General features: G+C 35.3%; 1 protein-coding gene across 2 annotated transcripts in view; it reads right to left on the bottom strand.

The window, feature by feature from the left end:
- Window positions 1-18,505, bottom strand: part of NUDCD1 (NudC domain containing 1) — a 75,746-nt gene that overhangs the window by 22,005 nt on the left and 35,236 nt on the right. Inside the window, exons 3-7 of one of the 2 annotated variants that reach the window (XM_023517250.1) lie at window positions 15,994-16,179; window positions 11,587-11,767; window positions 9,683-9,862; window positions 7,151-7,358; window positions 2,600-2,744 (exon numbers count right to left, since the gene is read on the bottom strand). In XM_023517250.1, coding sequence (XP_023373018.1) covers window positions 2,600-2,744; window positions 7,151-7,358; window positions 9,683-9,862; window positions 11,587-11,767; window positions 15,994-16,179 — 900 coding nt within the window. The remainder of the gene's footprint in view (window positions 1-2,599; window positions 2,745-7,150; window positions 7,359-9,682; window positions 9,863-11,586; window positions 11,768-15,993; window positions 16,180-18,505) is intronic. The other variant, XM_003782406.3, reaches the window with a different exon arrangement.

Below are 18,505 nucleotides of genomic sequence, written 5' to 3'. Positions count from 1 at the left end.
AAGAAGCTGAGTTCCCCAGCATCGATGTACAGGAATGACCAGAGAGTCCAGAGCTATAATAAGAAGCTGAGTTCCCCAGCATCTATGTATTCAGTATCTGTCAGTGCTCCAGCGGGGATAGGGAACCACCTCGTTGTGGTCATTAGCTCCAGTCTGAATATCAACAGGAGCAATTATCGTTGCAGTGGCTGGTGGAAAAGGCACTTCCAGCAATTTCTTGGTTAGCTGGTACCACTGTGTCACACAAGCAGAAGTCCAGTGGAATACAGAAGACACCTTCACATTTCTCGTCCTCCCTCTTCCAATCATCCATACGTTAGAAATAGAAAAGAATTAAACATTCGAGACTATCAAGGCAGCCAGAACTTAACAGGACAAGATTACAAACAAAAAGGGAAGAGAGTCAAACTTGCCACGCTGCTTTCCAAGGGCCATCTACTGATTTCTCAGCTGAGTGGACAAAGACAGGCAGAAAGCAGAAAATAAGGGGCTAAAGGGTGAGGTCGGGAATACTCAAAGTGCTCAGGAGACAAAAATCAGAGTCGAGGCTACACAGCAGGGAAATCCCTGGTAAACAACTTAGCTGTTAAATTGAGATAAATAAAAAACTTTGCCCTGGGAATAAGAATAAAGAATAAATGAGCCACATAAAAGATGGAAACTCAGCATTAAATCAAATCAATCTCTAATGGAATTAAGAAAATGGGCTGAAAATTTGTAAACTGCAGCTAAACTAGGGTTTAGAAGAAAGTATGTAGCCTTTAAATGTTTTCATTTGAAAAGGTCAAAAATCAACCATGTAAGGCATAACCTATAACTTTCAAAAATAGAGAAAGAAAAAAAGTAAAATAAATCCTAATATCTGAAAGAGAAAAAATAAAAAACACAGTTAACAGAAATGAAGAAATTGAAAACAGAAAAAAGAAAAAGTCAAGAGAATTAGATGCCCCAACAGTCCTATGTCTGTTAAAGAAATTAAATTTTTAGTAAAAAGCCTTCCAAAAAAAGAAAAGTCCAGGCCCTGGTTAAACGTTTCACTGACAAATTCTACCAAACATGTAAAGAAGATAGAACACTAGGTCTATACGAACTCTCACAGAAATAGGAGGGAACGCTTCCCTAATCATTTTATGAAGACAGCATTACCTAATTATCAAAACTAGGAAAAGATGGTAATAAACAAAACGAAACTATACAATATCCTTCACAAAGATAGAAAACTCAATGAAATTAGAAACAAATCAAATGCAACAATACGTAAAAATGGTAATACATGATGACCAAGTGAAGTTTATACCAAGAATGCAAGGATAAATAAAAATTTTCATCATACTGGGATAGAAGGAAATTCTGACAGCGTCATGATTTCGACTTAATGATAAAAACATCCACTGCTTTACCTAAAATGTCATACATGAGGGAAAAAGGTCTGGTTTTCCCATTTATGATTTTTATATAACAGAGTAGAGGTCCTAACACTAGAGTAAGGCAAGTATAAAGATTTGAAAAACACAAAACTGCCTTCTGTGCAGATGACAAGATTCTATGTTTGTCTTTTCAAAATATAACAAACACACTGGTGTTCAGGCATATTTTCTTCCTGAACACCAATATTCATCTGAAACCACCAAGTTTTAAAAAGTTGCTAATAGCAATTATCTCCCATCTCCAAACAAGCCTCTACTATTGTATCCCCACTATATCCTGAGAGCCCGCCACAATAAACACCTGCCAAAGGAAAGAACATGAGGCAAAGCAGATGTCAGGACATACTGTAAAAAGGGCTATGAAATCAAAGTTTTGGAGTTTTACACATGAATGTCAATGATTCCTGAAATTTTCAATTATTACTAGCAGACATGAAACTTGATTTTTGTCTTCTGGCTATGCTTCTTTTCAATAGAGATGTTCACTTTCTGAGCATTCTAATCCTTCTTTTCTACCTTCGGATACAATCAACCCTACAGTGAAATCACTCTTTATACAACACTCATCATTATATTTCAAGGTGGCAATAAATCTGACATTTTACATATGCTGATATGATTTTTGGAAAATGAACACATAATTGAAATTCTGGTGTATCGTTCTACTTGTTCAAATTCTTAAAATGATCTCACAAATCATTAGATAGAGATCGCACGGTGAAGCAGTGTGTTGTCATTTTAATCATGACAACGAATTCACTTTATCAATCAAAAGTAACTGTACCATGTAGGATTGCCTATATGGGATATATACATCTCCTTGTATTCTAAGATGTCTTTGCAAATGTCAACAATGTTAAGTATGTTATTAGAAAATACACTGTAACATAATTTTTGTCCCTACCAGCACTGGTCAGTTGATAGTTCTTCTAAAGGAGAGTAAATGGAGAGAGACAAAAATACAGGTATGAAGTATGCTCACACGTATATGTATGTATTCAAATAGTATAAGAAATAAACAAGCCATATTCAATTATCAATCAGGTCAACAGTACCTGATCTGTGACTTTTATACTAGTAAAGGCAAGATAATGGTTGACTAACATGGTGTAATCCTAACATAACATACTTTTGGATCCTTGGAAAGTCATAGTACCATTGCAACTGCTTACCAGTTCTTCAGAGGTCAAATGCATCAAACGTTCAGCTATTGCAGCACACTGGGCTGAGTCTCTTATCAGTTCCCCTTGTTTATCACCAACTATTAGCTCTGGCCATGTGAGTCCTTCATTCTTCTTCATCAAGGAAATCTCCAAGCTAGAAGTTTAAAGGAGAAAAGTGATGTTACATTAAGCAATTATACAAATTATACAATCGATAACAAACAGAAATAATCCCTCTGGTGTCCAGAGAATATTTTACCAAAATGTTGTTTATTTTAGTTTTACATGTGATAGAAAACCTATAATCCAAGGTTTTTTTTTTTTTTTCTGAGACAGAGCCTCATTCACTCTGGGTAGAGTATCATGGCATCAGCCTATCGCACAGTAACCTTAAACTATTGCGTTCAAGTGATCCTCTTTCCTCAGCCTCCAGAGTAGCTGGCACCCACCACAATGCCTGGCTAATGTTTTTCTATTTTCTAGTAGAGATGGGGTCTCACTCTAGCTCAGGCTGGAATGATAAATAATTTAAGATTTAATAAACAATAACAAAGTACCACCGGAAATGGTGCATCAAATCTCTTGAAAAGAGAAGTGACTGGTAACAGTGAAACCACCCAGAAAGTTCTATAGTCCAGCTGTGCAGTATGTAACTAAACTTGAGTAACAAAATGCAAGAAGTATGGATCTGTGGGGCATCTGGAGAATGGAAGTGGGGGGGGGGCACATGAGCAAATTGGAAAGGGCCTGTAACTAAGAGGTATCTCTCTGTGTGTGGAACCAACAATTAACTCTATTTTCACAAACTAATAGCCATAATATATGATTATTAACCTCAAGATCAGGCAGTTAAATTAATGTAAATCTTTATTTTTAAAATACCAATTTTTTACAAGTTGGAAAATGTAGGAACTAGGAAAAAAGTTAACTTTGGTAATTTAGGGAAAAAAGATGTTAATGTGTTCTCTATTGACTTACTTAAAATCTAATTCTGTACATTAAAGCCATTAAAAACAGAAATTCCAAATGCACTTTAAAGGGCCTGTCAGAGAACCCTGAGATCAAGGACAAATGCTGAAGAAATAGCAAGAGCAAGCTGATCCAGAGCAGACTACGGACACGGACAATAGGGAAGTCAGCCCGTAGTCCTCCAGAGTGGGCAAGAGAGTCCAAGTGGCAAGATTTGGGATCAGCCGTTGCTACAATGGAAAGAAAAGTGCAAAGCAAACTTCTGCACCTGCCGTCTTTAGTACACAGGTGCCACACTAACCCCAGGCCCTGGAACACAATAATAGCTATTATCCCATTTATCAAACAGGACATGCAAACTTATCAGCTATTCTTTTTCAAGGCTGTTATTATCACCACCTCCTGAATTAATTACAGCACTTAACTTTCTGAAACTACTTTTTTAAAGAGACTATACAAAATAATGCTTTCTTATGTAACATGACTTCCTATCATTAGCACTGAAAATTACCACCACAACCAATAACTCCCAGATTTAGTTATATTTTGTAAGGAAAAAGCAGCAGATAAGGCTGCTGCTGATGCAAATAATAATAATGACAGCAGCACATCCTTACCTAATTCTTACCATGTGCCAGGTGCTATCTTAAGCACCTTACATATTTTAACTCATTTATTGCTCACCACATAAAGTTCTGTTAAGTACTATTATCATCTCCATTATACAAGGAAGGGGCAAAAACTGCACTGAGAGGTGAAGCAGCTTGCCAAGGTCACAAGCTAGTAGAGCAGTCTGGGTCCAAGTCCATGTTCTTCACTACTGCACTATTCTGCCTCTCTGAAAAAATGTACGTAAGTAACTATTCAAGAACTTTTACCCAGTGACCAGAATGTATAAAGATTCTTAGTGGCTACCTAAAGAAGTCTGAAAAAGTTCATATACTCTCAGTTATAAGCACTAACCATCATGAATTTGCACACATGGCTAATGCGACCCTCTTCACTTGATGCATTTTTACATTTTAAAACTAGTACCATATCCTACCATCCAAATAAAAAGAAATATACAGACTACTTAAATCTTTCCAAAGTGGGAGAGAACATTAACTATTTCAAACCAAGAGATATAAAAAACTTAAGTATAAAAAACCATGTTTTTTCAAATCAATGATACACCTACACCAAACTGCAATTATCTTTCATGAGACAAAATTGTAATCAAATACCTCATATTTAATGGAAAAACAATACTATTCTACATTTCATGTAGTGAATGCTGAAATTATTTGTATGAAATCCAGCTACTGACCCCATTAGATCTTTGCTGGATTTACTGCTTAATGACTTATAATATGTTCTAGTTGGTTTGTCAATTTGTAAGTGTTACCCACAAATCTCATGTACACATAAATACAATTAAATAACATATGTAGAGTGTCGTCATACAAGGTCTGATAATTAAGTCTGCAAACTTGCCACCACACACTTATGTTGGCAGCACTGTATAAACAACTTGGTAAAGTTTGATAACCTTGATATATCAGTTTCTCACAGTTGTGTTTGTGTTTACGTGTGGAGGTTTCCTGCTAAGTGGTGGTCATTATTGTTGCGTGTTTTTGGTTACCATACAACAACAGGTCATTCCAGAGAAAGAGTTCCAAAATTGCTCTGACAGGTAGACTAGACACTGGCATCAGTGCACAGCTTCCCAATGGGAGCATTTAGAACGTGACTATAATGATATTCAGCAATGAAGTATGTAGCACTTTTTCTAGCAAGAGTTTACAAATTTAATTGTCAGATTTTCATATATGGAATCCATAGTATGTAATTGTTTTGCGTCTGCTTCTTTCACTCTGCATGTTTTTGATTATTTCATACTTTATTAATCAGTTGTTCTCTCTTTTTGGATGCAGAGTAGCACTCCATTGTATGAATATACCGCATGTATTTATCCATTCACATTTTCATGAACTCTGGAGTTGTTTCTAAGCAAAGCTACTATGAATATAACTTTTCCAAATTTGTTTTGGCTTTTTTTATTTTTTTCTTTTTGCAGTTTTTGGCCAGGGCTGGGTTTGAACACACCACCTCTTTCATATGGGGCTGGAGCCCTACTCCTTGAGCCACAGGCACCACCCTGGCTTTTTCTTTTTTAACATACATCTTCATTTCTCTTGGGTAAACACTGATAATTAGAATTGCAAGGTTACAAAGTAGGTATATGTTTAAAGTGAGATGAAACTGCTAAAAAGGTTGCCAAGTTGACTGTATTATTTTATACTCATACCAGATATGCACAAGTTGCTGGTGGTCAATATCCTAGCCAACATCTGAACAGTCAATCTTTATAGTTTTTGCCATACCCCCTGTCTCAGCCTGGCTTTAATTTCCTTAATGACGAACAACGACTACTTTTTCTTGGGCTTACCAGCCATTCACACATCTTCTTTTGTGATATGTCCATTCAAATCATTTGATCATTTTTAAAATTGGGTTACCTTTTTATTGTAAGTTTGTAGGGCTTCTTAATGCACTGAGAATCTGATTTCTTTGTTCAAGATGAGCAGTGTGACTATATTTCTCCCAGTCTATGTATGGTTTGCCTTTCTGTTTTCATAGTATAATCTTTAGAAGAACAGACATTCTCAATTTTGATATACAGAAAATTGTTTTATGAAATCCAACTTACCATGTATTCCTTTTATTATTTCATGTCCTGAATACACAATTTGCAAAAAGAAATGTAAATGGACAATTTACATAAGAAAAAAATTAGCCACAATTTTCAAGGGAATTCTATTTCACCTGCAGAAATGTATCCTTTATGTATATTTCCATATGTGAAATAATAAATAATATATATGGAAGTTATTCACTATGACAAAAGATTGAAAACAATTAAAAGGCAGAATAGAAGACCAATTTCTTAAAATAATGATGTAGTTGATAGAGTAAAATACCATGAAGTGATAAAAAAGAATTAGAACATTTTATATATTCATTATGAAAGGTCTCTAAGATTATTGTTGAAAGTCAATAAAAGCAACCTATATAACTGTGTATTATATATGTTAAAATATTTCTAAATTTAAATATATGTTTCATGTAACTTATATATACCCACATAAACAAGCTGCTTGAATATGTAAATTGTCTCTGGAAAGCAACTAATAACTGTGGGGAGCGGAAGGGTAGGCAGCTAGCAGGCCTGCTCTGGAAGAAGACTTCTCACTATACATCTTTTTATATATTTTAAATTTTAACAAACAATAGGAATGTATTATCTAGCCACCAAATTAAAGTGAAGAGAAAAATTATTAAGGAGTTTTAAAAAGTGCAAATTAAAATAACTATTTTCACCTATATTATTGTACCTAGAGCTGATAATGAAAAGAACTTCCACATACTTCATTGATAACTGTACTGTCTCTAATCTCAACCACAATTATGCTCTTTGATGCAGTAATTCTATTTTTAATCTATCTTAAGAAAAATAAAAAATAGTACAGATATAACTATGTGAAAAAAGAACAAAAAGAAGAAAGTAAAATGATAGCATTTTCAGTATAAATAAAGCAATCAAAATACCTATCATTCTCCTTAATTATCCATGTACTGCTTTCATGATCAATGGACGAATAGAGTGTTCCTTCTAAAATTCGGTGATCCCTCAGCACAATGTTGATGTGATCAGGCAAAAACTGTACTTGAATGTCCTCCTTAGTACTGTTTTCTGGAAGCTGTATTGTTACTGTCAAGTCATCTTCGGTCTGTTGCCAGTAATACAGAGGCTCTACTGGGGAAGACAAAACACATCATGTACTAATGTATTAGAGACTACAGCATACAAAATTAGAGACTAGAATATACTAAAAAATAAACTCACTTATTTGAAAGAATTTTATCATTTTCAAATGGTGACCTCACAAAAAAAGTAATTATAAACAAACACTTGCAGATCTCTTTGGGGAATTGTCACTCAAAGAACTTTAACAATTGCACTTGACATTCTCTTCTTCCAGGCTTACCTAGTGCCTCCGGAGATAAGCACTTATAAAATACTAATGACAGCAATCCTTCATGCCCACTGCTTCTCTCCCTACCTAGGGATACTTCCCTCCCTCATTCTCTCTCATTTAGATACACACAAATACACTGGAATCCTGGCACAAAAAAATACAAAGTGTTTCTCACAAAGGCTAGCAAAATAGTCTATACATAATAATCATTCAACAGGTAACTTTTGCTAGGTAATGGGGATGGAAGGAGTCTGCAAACTCATATGCACTCTTAGTATAAATTAAAGGCAGATTCCCATGAGCGGACTAAAGAGAAAGTCAGAATTTTTTTAATCTCCTTCCCACCCAAAGTATACAAACACCTAAATAATTTTCTCCATTGCTGGTTGCTTTGAGTGCCTTTCTATGCTTTAGAGTTTGTGTTTTAGGTCGTTAAAAATACATATTATTGTTTATATTATTAGGATAATACCAAATAGCTAATAGACCATACCACTCTTCTTAACAATTTACAGACAATAAAACCACTATGTATCTTAGGAAGAGAGTTAAGCATCCTAATTACCAAGCTACACAATTTTTAAAAAATTCCAATACTTTATTATTGATAAAATGCTATGACAAAATAAATAACGAATTCAGGAATTCAAGATATAACATGAGATGTCAACGAAAAATGAACACCTGGACTGACAATGATTTAAATATGTAATGTCCCACTCTGACTGCAATCTATCTTCAAATTGCACGGTCCTAGTTACCTAGGCAGAATTTCCAAACATGAAGGCGTTCATTCATTCCTTCAAAACTGCTCACCAAAGGAGTTCTAAAGGGCATGTGGTCTGATGATATGAATAGCTACTATTGCTAAGCTTTAGGAGAGTTTAACATTTCAATTAGAGCAGAATAGTAAAATTTATTCAGAAAGAGGTCTTAGAACCTAACAAAAAGAAAATGACATTTGTGATGATTCAAAAGAAAAACATATATGAAGTATTAAAAAGGCTAAAAAAAGGCAACCAAGAATAAGTTTTATGCATTCAGAGGTGCATATACTTAGGAACCAAGGAAAATATTTTTCAAATATTACATTAATATTTTCAAATACTTTTCAAAGAACTCATTTGTTAAAAGTAAATAAAACCAGTTTTTATTTTAATAATTGTTTTCAAAAAAAGGTAGAGTTATTTTTTGCAAATTAGACCACCCCCCTCCTTGACTCAAAGAATCAAGTAGATTCAAAGAATATTAACAAACCTGGGTCACTATGAAAGTTTTGAGACAGACTGTGTGATGGTCCATCGTTTCACTTCCAAATAGAAATGACAATATCCTTTATTTGGGCAAGTTTCAACTTGCTCGGTTTATCAGACTTGCTGGGAGGGCTTCATGTGATTCTCTCTGCACAAATTTTGTGTTTCTTGATTTTTGTGTATCTCAAAACTTTCATGATAACCCATGCATGTATAATTGCTAAGTACTATAAAATTATGTTAAGTAAAACATACTATTCTTTATGATCAGAGATATGAATAGTAATGACTGTAGAGGGATATTCTCTTGAATAGCTTTAAAAGAATGCATACTCTTTACACACACATGTGAATTTCTTCTGCAAGACTTTTTTAATCTTTCCATTCTAAAACATAACTTCCATTCATTCATTCAACATTGAGAAAATGTAGTGATTCTACCTTCAAGGAGCTTTCTTTCAGTTTAATATAAAAGGTAAAAACATGTACACTAGCGTAAGTTTATTTAAAATATTAATATTTTCAATACAATCATAATGGTTTTGCAAATGGTAATAACAAAGAGGCATTATTTATTTATTAAGTATATATTAAACGTTTAATCAAGTAAGCTAATACACACTTTTTTAAAGAATGCTTTTGGTAATTACAAAATTATGAAATCAAACCAATTCACACTATTTAGGTGGTGTATTTTACAAAAAACTTTATTGAGAAATATATAAGAAAATAAAAAATAAGCATCTGTCTCCCCTAGTAGAAGGCATAACTGAACTGGAAAACAAAACAGACATAAATATGCATTTATATAAACGTATGAGCTCTGCGAAGATTAAAAGTAGAATTACCTTTGATTTTCTCTGACATGTCTTCATCCATATTTTCTTCAAGAGCTTGACCAACCTGAACAAATTTGAAAGCCTTATAGGAGACAATCATTAGACCACTTCCATCTGGCTCAATAGCAGCATAATGTGGTACTGACTTCCCACGGAGAATATCACGCTTAGTAATTTCATATTTTTGATCTATAAAAAAATAAAGTACTTTATAATGAAAACTGTATTATAAAAATATTCTGAAGCCATCTGAATATACATTTTAATTATAATTAAAATATATAAGTACACTATTTATTAAAGGCATACTATTAAAAGTCTTTTCATGAGGATAAAAAAAGTACAATATAATTTTCTATAAGTAAATTCCTATTTTAAAATACTTGGGTCTGATCAAATTTTCTCTATGTTGTTCTGTTCAATGTGGTAGCCACTGGCCACAGTGGCTATTTGATTAAAATTAAGGAAAGTATTGGAGACGGAGAGTTAGAGCAAACCATAGCTGTGTTCTGGGACATTCTGATGAGTTACTGTAAATTGAGCTAAAGCTGTTACAGAACCAAGTGTCTGGAAGAAGAAAGGAGTATGCTGAATATTTCTCCAGTAAGATGATGAATTATGTATCTTAAAAAAAATAGGGCTTTCATTATTTAAAGTAGAGGGCTGTAAACCACAGCCTATCATGAGCTAGAGCTGAATCTAGGCCTATTTTTGCATGGTCTGCAGGCCATACAGATGCTGAGCATGAATTTATATTTTCAAATGGCTATAAAAAATACAAATATTGAAATGTATAAAAATAATATAAAATTTAAATTTCAATGTCCATAACAGTATTGGAACAGCTATTGGAACATAGCTATACACATTAATTTATGTATTGTCTATGATTGCTCTTGCCCAACATAGAATAGAGGGATAGCTGTATAAATCTTCCAGTTACCCTCTGGCCCTGTACAAAAAAGTTTTCCAACATCTGATCTAAAGTTTTAAGTTACTGTGTTTCTACAGAGCTAAAATCACAGGAATGAGAACAAATAGTTCTCCTTGACATAGTTCAAGGAACAAATCTAGAAGATTTATTCAGCTTACTTGTAAGCTATATATATATAATATATATATATATAGTTGCTGTTGTTAATTTTAGAATAAAAAGGAAAGCTCTCTTAGGAAAATCAATATTATTAGTCTTTACCAGATTGTAAAGTAGCAGCTACAGTAAAGAAATATTTTTCTTTAGAAAGGAATGATAACTTCTATCAAGGAAGCTAATAAAAACTACCGAGAAAAAGAGCAGAGTGTTATGGAAACAAGTTTCCTTAGTTCTCAACCATGGAAGAAAAACACTGGTGAGTCAGTAAGAACTAAGCAAAAAGAGCAAGCTTATACAATTAAAAATATCCTAATTAATTCATGAGAAAGTAATTTTTAATGTCAAGTTAGAGGTTTGATAGACAGCTTCAAATAGACCAAGTTCAACACATAAAAAAGTACATTTGATGAGACAAAGTAACAGTTTCCCTGGAAGCAGAGACAAATAGAAAAGTTCAATTAGATTTGAAAGAAGCTCTACTTGTGAAACAAAGCTACTCATTTCCATCTAGGTATTTATATTTATATTATACTGGAATTTATCATCAATTTATACTTTTTATATGTTAAGTTCTGTGTATACAAAATTATATACTAATATCTCCTTTTATGCAAAAGTTAAAATTGGCCACGGAAGCACGTTATGATTTTATTTTATCACCCGTACCTGAGGAGAAATTCATTCCACCATGGATGGCTAGAATGGTAACACAATGCCCAAGAAAAAGCAAATGACATGTACAGGTACAGCTTTGCATTTCAAAACCTACCAACTGCTGGTGACCAATAGAAAGAGATTGCAAATTTTGTTTTATTTTTACCTTTATTTTTCTTACTGATAGTGACCCACTCCAAAGAAACATAAAAACCACTTCCTTTCAGATCCAATTCCTCTTTCTCTATTCGAAGAAGTAAGGTAGCTACTGAATGTTCTTCAGCTTTCAACAATGAAATGCTATGAATTATGATAAAAGGACTCCCAAGCTCTTCATTAAATATAATCTATAAAAAAAATTACACACAAAAAAGTACATTATTACATGAATGCAGCACAGAGAAAATACATAGAATTGGGGCAACTCAACAATTGTTTGGATATTTTTATTACAAAGAATTAAGCGAAAGGCCTTTAAATAAAAGCATCGATTTAAATAATGCTCCTCAAAGAAGGAACTTTTTAAAAAGTATCTATTTGTAAAATAGAGAAAACTAATCATACTGGGCTTAAAAACAGAAAAAACAAACACAGAATCCAAGCAGCATCTAAAGGAGAAGGAAAACAAAAGCAATCTTCTAGAAAACAATTATCGGCTCGGCGCCTGTGGCTCAAGCGGCTAAGTCGCCAGCCACATACACCTAAGGTGGCAGGTTCGAATCCTCAGCCCAGGCCTGCCAAACAACAATGATGGCTGCAACCAAAAAATGGCTGGGCGTTGTGGCGGGCACCTGTAGTCCCAGCTACTTGGGAGGCTGAGGCAGGTGACTCGCTTGAGCCCATGAGTTGGAGGCTGCTATGAGCTGTGATGCCATGGCACTCTACCCAGGGGGATAGCTTGAGGCTCCATCTCAAAAAAAAAAAAAAAGAAAAAAGAAAACAATTATCAAGTGAAAGAAGAGCTCTCCACAAACAGAGCTGACCCAGGCAGGTCAGTGTTCACTCCTCCATTGCCTTCCTCATCTCACATATAACGTATTTCCTCTTTCTTCCTCTTCGTTTCTGCATGTTGTGTGTGTGTTCATGTATGCGTATGCTTTTTCTTACTGTGTTTCTATTCTCTGAAAATTTACAAAGGTAGGAGTCAAAGGGAGAACAAATCACCAACAACTTTCTGATTTTTCAAAAATGAAAGAACTCACTTACATATAAAAGAAAATTCAACAAATGCTATTTAAAATATAATGCTGGCAGGGCATGGTGGCTCATGCCTATAATCCTAGCATTCTGGGAGGCCCAGGTGGGTGGATTGCCTGAACTCACAAGTATGAGACCAGCGAAACCTCATCTCTACACATAGCCGGGTGTTATGGTGGGAGCCTGTAGTCCTAGCTACTTGGAAGGTTACGGCAAGAGGATCACTTGAGCCCAAGAGTTTGAGGTTGCTGTGAACTGTGATGCCAGGATTCTTTCTCATAACACAAACATGATCTAAAAAAGACTATATTTTTATTAGAGTAAATACCAAATAAGGAAGCCTTAAGACTCCTAAATAAGATTTCTAAATAAATAAAAAAATGGGGTTGGAAAATTGCCTAATTGAAGAAAAGTTAGCTCGTCTTTTTTTTTTAAACCCGTGTCCGGAATCCCTTCATATCCACTCCTACTTGAATGCATGTAAAGAAAAGTATGCTTTCATGTCATCAGTTTATCTATGTATTCAAACACATTTGTCAAAATTATTCAAGCAGTAGACCTTGGGAATCCATTCTAAAGATTTCCACAAATAGGAAAAAAACCCCTGCAAATACTGAAAACAGAGATGATAGATGAAGACCGGCTTTTAGTTGGTTGACCGGGATTTTGCTTTTGTTTAGTGAACAAAAGAGACAAAACAAAAGAAGAGAAAATATAAGTTTTGGCAGCTACAAGTACTTAGTTCATGCTTTCTTTTTTCCTTTCTCATGTGACTAAACAAAATGAAACAAGACCAAAGGATTAGATGTCCGAACTCTTAAAAAATTGTTAGGTGAAGTTTCCAGGTTTCTGGTTAAGCTCAGCATCTCAATTGTGATACTGTAGATAGATGGTGGCCCCATCATACTACAAGGAACACATTTGGAAAGCAGGCAGTCTTCTGTGTCCCCTTTAATTTCTCTTTCTTCACTTTAGCTATCACTGCCCCTCTTGGCCACTTTACTCCCTACTCTGCCCCTTAATCACCATCACCTTTATCTTCCTTTCTGTTATACCAATTCTCCCCAAATCCTAAACCCTCCTAAACTGTTTCCTAAAGTGAACAACATCCCATTAGTATTTCTCCCACCTCACTTCATCATGCCCAAGTCCCTCCCCTAGTGCCCAATTAAAACTTTCTTTTGAGACAGGGTCTTACTCTGTCACCCTGGGTAGAGTGCCAAGGCATTACAGTTCACAGCAACTCGAACTCTTGGGCTCAAGTGATCCTCTGCCTCAGTTTTTAGTTTTTAGTAGAGACAGAGTCTCCCTCTTGCTCAGGCTGGTCTTGAACCCATGAGCTCAAACAATCTGCCCTGCTCAGCTTCCCAGTGTGCTAGGATTACAGGTATGACCCACTCTTCCTGGCCAAAAGTATTCTTAACTAAAAACATCCCAGAAGGGTGTTCATTTCATTATGGCAGTGTACACTAAAGAGAATATGAGGTACACGTAAATTTTTAATTGATAAAAAAATTATCAAAGTCCTTCTATGTGCCAAAGGATATACACAGAAAAACCAAAAGAATTATAAACCCATAGTGTTATTTTTTAAGCTGACAGCGGAGTCAGTCTCTTCTGCTTAAAACCTATGGAATCTTTACAGCTCTAAACAGATAAATTCACATTCGTATCTCTCCTGCCCATCACTCTGAAACTCCTTTCAACTGTTTCAGCTACTTGTGCTATATACCACATTACCTTAGTTAATAAAAAAATAGTAATAAAGGTTATTACTGGAGACCACAGAGAAAATATCACACTATGATTTTTTAGGTTTTTGAACATACTCTAACTTAGTAAGACTAGTAAGCCATTTGGTTCCAAGGCTTCTCTAGTTTTCTCAAATAATTTATCCTTTCTGATCCTAAGTCAGAACTCATCTGACAGAACGGTCTTTCTGCTCCACTCCAATGTCGGAACATTTCCAACATGGCTTTTTGTGTTGTGTTTGTGGACGTGCCTCTCATTCCATGAGAAGAGGTTAGTGACAACGCTGAGTGCAGCCTTTGGCCCTCAAACACAGTTGGTCACTTGTTATAAAAAAAAACTGCCTATCTGATCTCAAAAAACCAACAGTTATTTGAGAATACACCAAGTTTATGGGAAGAGTGGACAGAGCTGAGCAGCACTGTGGATGCTGCAGATTTACAAGGAGATCCTACAAATGGTGCAAAAAGTTATTCTGCTGGCTGAGGGAAGCTGCGTTTGTGACAGCTACAGCCTTTACTCCTTAGATAAGGAGGAGAGTGGAGAGAAAGTGCAGACACACCTTTCTTACAGCAGAAATCTCATCTGTCAGCTTGAGAGCAATGTGAGGAACAGAAATTCAAGAAAGAAAGGTAGACCATCATCTTCTGACACTGAGGAAAGGCTAACTGGGAAGATGTATTTGCTAATGCAAAATGAAAAAAATCAACAAAGGACTGCATGGTTTGCAGCAAAAGAAATAATAAAGGTATAAATAATAAAAGCATCAGGTGAGTTCGTATTTAGATTTTTCTCTTTTAAAATTGTAGGATGATTACAAGTAATCCACCAGCCTCTTTCCTACACAAAATAGGTAAGAGCTGGGGAGTATACAGGTGGCAGAAAAATTGGATTGGAAAGGAAAGACTGGCCTTTGTAAGTATCTGGTGGTCTGATAAAAATATTTTATAAGATGAAAATATATTAAGCTTGTTATTCTTTATTTACCCAGAATTACAAGCTACCAGCTGAGATTTAGATAATAGCAACATTACAACGTACCACTAATATAATTCAGAGAGTGGGAAGCAACAAATCCTTCAACTGTCTGCTCAGCACCGTTTCCTTCTACTTTCCAAACTATGGCTCTGAAGAAATTTCTTATTTATTATTATTAATACACTTCTTAATGGTAGTAAAAATAGCCCCTCAGAGACTGACACATTAACTATATCTAAAATACAGTATATTTTTTAAAGTTGGGAATACTCTGGTAAACTCATGATTTGACCAATGTAAATCGCGCCAGCAAAACTAACACAAGGGTAAGCACGGAGGAGGCAAGGCCCATGCTTAGGACACTCAGTGCTTTACAGATACGAACAATATACTCTGGCTACAAATGAATGCAATCCTTGACAACTGCACTGACCCCTGATCAAAATAGGAACGGCTAACATATCAGTTTTGTAAAAGGTATACATTTTATAGATTAACTAAAAGAGGTTGTAAACATTATGCATCAGAAAAACAAAGAGATCATATGTCAGCTATCCTTGAAAAGTGCTATTTTAAAATCAGATTTAACTTACATATACTTTCTGGACTGTGCATAAGTCTTTAAAAAAAAATAATTAACTACCCTCACCTCCCATCTTTCAGAAGCACTATTTCCGCGTTCACCTGTTCCAATGACATACAATCTTCCAGTTCCATCTGACAAGGTCACCCAGGTAGACGATGAGAAATGGACAGATGCACAGAGGCGGTTATCACAGGCTGTCAAGTCTGTGGGAAGTCGGAACACCTCTCGTGGTTTTCCTAAGGCACTGTCCTAAAAAGAAACCAAACATTATAAATAAATCCTTTCCCCTTCTTTGATACATACAAACGCAAAATGTTTCTGTAGTGTAATGACTTCTCTTTTCCTTAAGAGTTGGAGTCAAATTCCCCACCCTCTGAGTATGAGATACTGGTGATTCAGTCCTAACAAAAAATAAGAATAGATGTGACAGATGGTATGTGCCTTCTAGGACTAGGTCACAGAAAACTTTACATTCACCTTCCTCTCCCTTGTTGGATTGCACACGCTGAGGGAGGCTAGCTACAACATTGTGAATATGCTTAAGAAGGTAGCCATGGACAGACCCCCATGAGGAGGAACTCAGGGCTCCTCCAGCCAATAACCAGCATCCCAGAGTGAATCATTTTGGAAATATATGGTTCAGCCCTACTTAAGGCTTCAAATGTTTACAGTCCTGGCTGACATCCTGGCTACAATCTCATGAGAAACCTTGAGGCATACCACCCACTTTACTCCCAGATTTCTGACCACTGAAATTGTGCAAGATGATAAATGATTATTGTTTCAAGTCTCTAAGTTTTGACATTGTTACACAATCACAGATAATTAATACAACGCAGTAATCTAGTTTTCACTCTCTTAGAGTTAATGATCAGTTCTTTTAACTCACAAACTGGAAACACCACATCATGTTCAAAATGCCGCTAGAGACATCAGCCTGCAGTATAAAACTCATACGCTTAGATTACTACCACTTAGGATTTTGTTAACCAATTTTAACTTTGTCTATATTCTTAAAATGTATAGCTATAAGATGGGTTGCTGCCATGGTTTGAACATGGTATCTTCTCTCGATTTTGTGTTAAAACCTAATCACCAAGGCAATGACGTTGGAAGGTAGGGCCTCTGGGAGATAATTAGATGATAAAGCCTCCACTCTTGTGAATGGGATTATGAGCCTTTATAAAAAGGCTTGAAAGTGAGCAGTGCCTGTGGCTCAAAGGACTAGGGCACCGGCCCCATATGCTGGAGGTGGTGGGTTCAAACCCAGCCCCAGCCAAAAACTGCAAAAAAAAAAAAAAAAGGCTTGAAAGAAGGACTTTGTTTCTTTCTGCCCCTTTCCAGGGGACACAGTGTTCAAGGTACTACCTTGGAAACAGAAATCAAACCCTCACCACAGATGAAACCTGCTGGTGCCCAGTTTTCAGCCTCCAGAACTGCAAAACATAAATTTCTGCTTTTTATAAATTACACAGTCTAAAGTTACAGCAGCACAAACAGACCAAGACAGTTACATCATTAAATGTTTGACAGTATATTAAAAAGTCTACAATTCAGAAAACTTCCCTTCATAGGACACACTGTACATAATCTAACAATTTTTTGTTGTTAAAGTTTTAGTTTTCAGTTAACAAGTTTTTCTACAGAACAAAAGTAATAATCCTTGATTCACATATTTCATTCCTTGCTCCTAGAACTGCTTAGATCTATGTTTATATTCACTATACACAATGTCCTTTAATAGACACCAACTTTATGGTGACCCACTGTTTCTTTCTAAAACATCCTATTTAATTTTCTTTGAAATAATACCTTTCCTCCCTTTTGTACCATTTTACTGATTTGCATAATATTGAATTAATGAATAAATGTACAATAGGAACACAACTCACAAAGTTTTCAGGGTATTATTAATGTCTAACAGCTAGAGTGAAATAGAATCCTATCAGCACAGTACCGAGTAACCTATCAGGAATGAACAGGAAGTCTACTGCAGACTTCACTCCTATGTTTCACAGAAGAAAGAGAACATCAGTTAATCTATTAAGTCAGTTAAGCGGAGGTCAATTAAGAAAAATTTTGCTATAAGTGATGTTATTTACAACACAATGTGGTATTTCTAAGTAGTGGGGAAAAAAGTAGAGTAGTCAACAGCTGGCATTGAGACACTAGAGAACTTTCAGGAAACTTTAATCTGTCCCTCACACCATACACAAAACGATTCCAAGTTCTAGACAGACCAGTGATCTGAGTTAAAGGGAATGTAAAATAACTGTAACTCAGTACTAATCTCCATAACATTTAAAAAGCCCTTAAAACTTACCAAAAAAATCACCATCTAGGGTATTTACAGGGGAATAAACCATACTTTAAAAAAAAAGCCTAAACTCATTAGTAAAATTAATATGTATTAAAATAAGATTACTCAATTAGCAAGGAAAAAATCCTACTATCCAAAATGTTTGCATGTGGAATCATATTTTCTTAAAAAGCTCTCACACAGCTCAGCGCCTGTGGCTCAAGTGGCTAAGGTGCCAGCCACGCACACCCAAGGTGGCGGGTTCGAATCCAGCCC

The sequence above is a fragment of the Otolemur garnettii genome, unplaced genomic scaffold (assembly GCF_000181295.1).
Source record: "Otolemur garnettii isolate 467f Iridium unplaced genomic scaffold, OtoGar3 scaffold00004, whole genome shotgun sequence".
Classification (NCBI taxonomy): Eukaryota; Metazoa; Chordata; class Mammalia; order Primates; family Galagidae; genus Otolemur; species Otolemur garnettii.
Note: the sequence above shows the minus strand (reverse complement) of the source record. Positions and strands in the feature narration are given on the sequence as shown.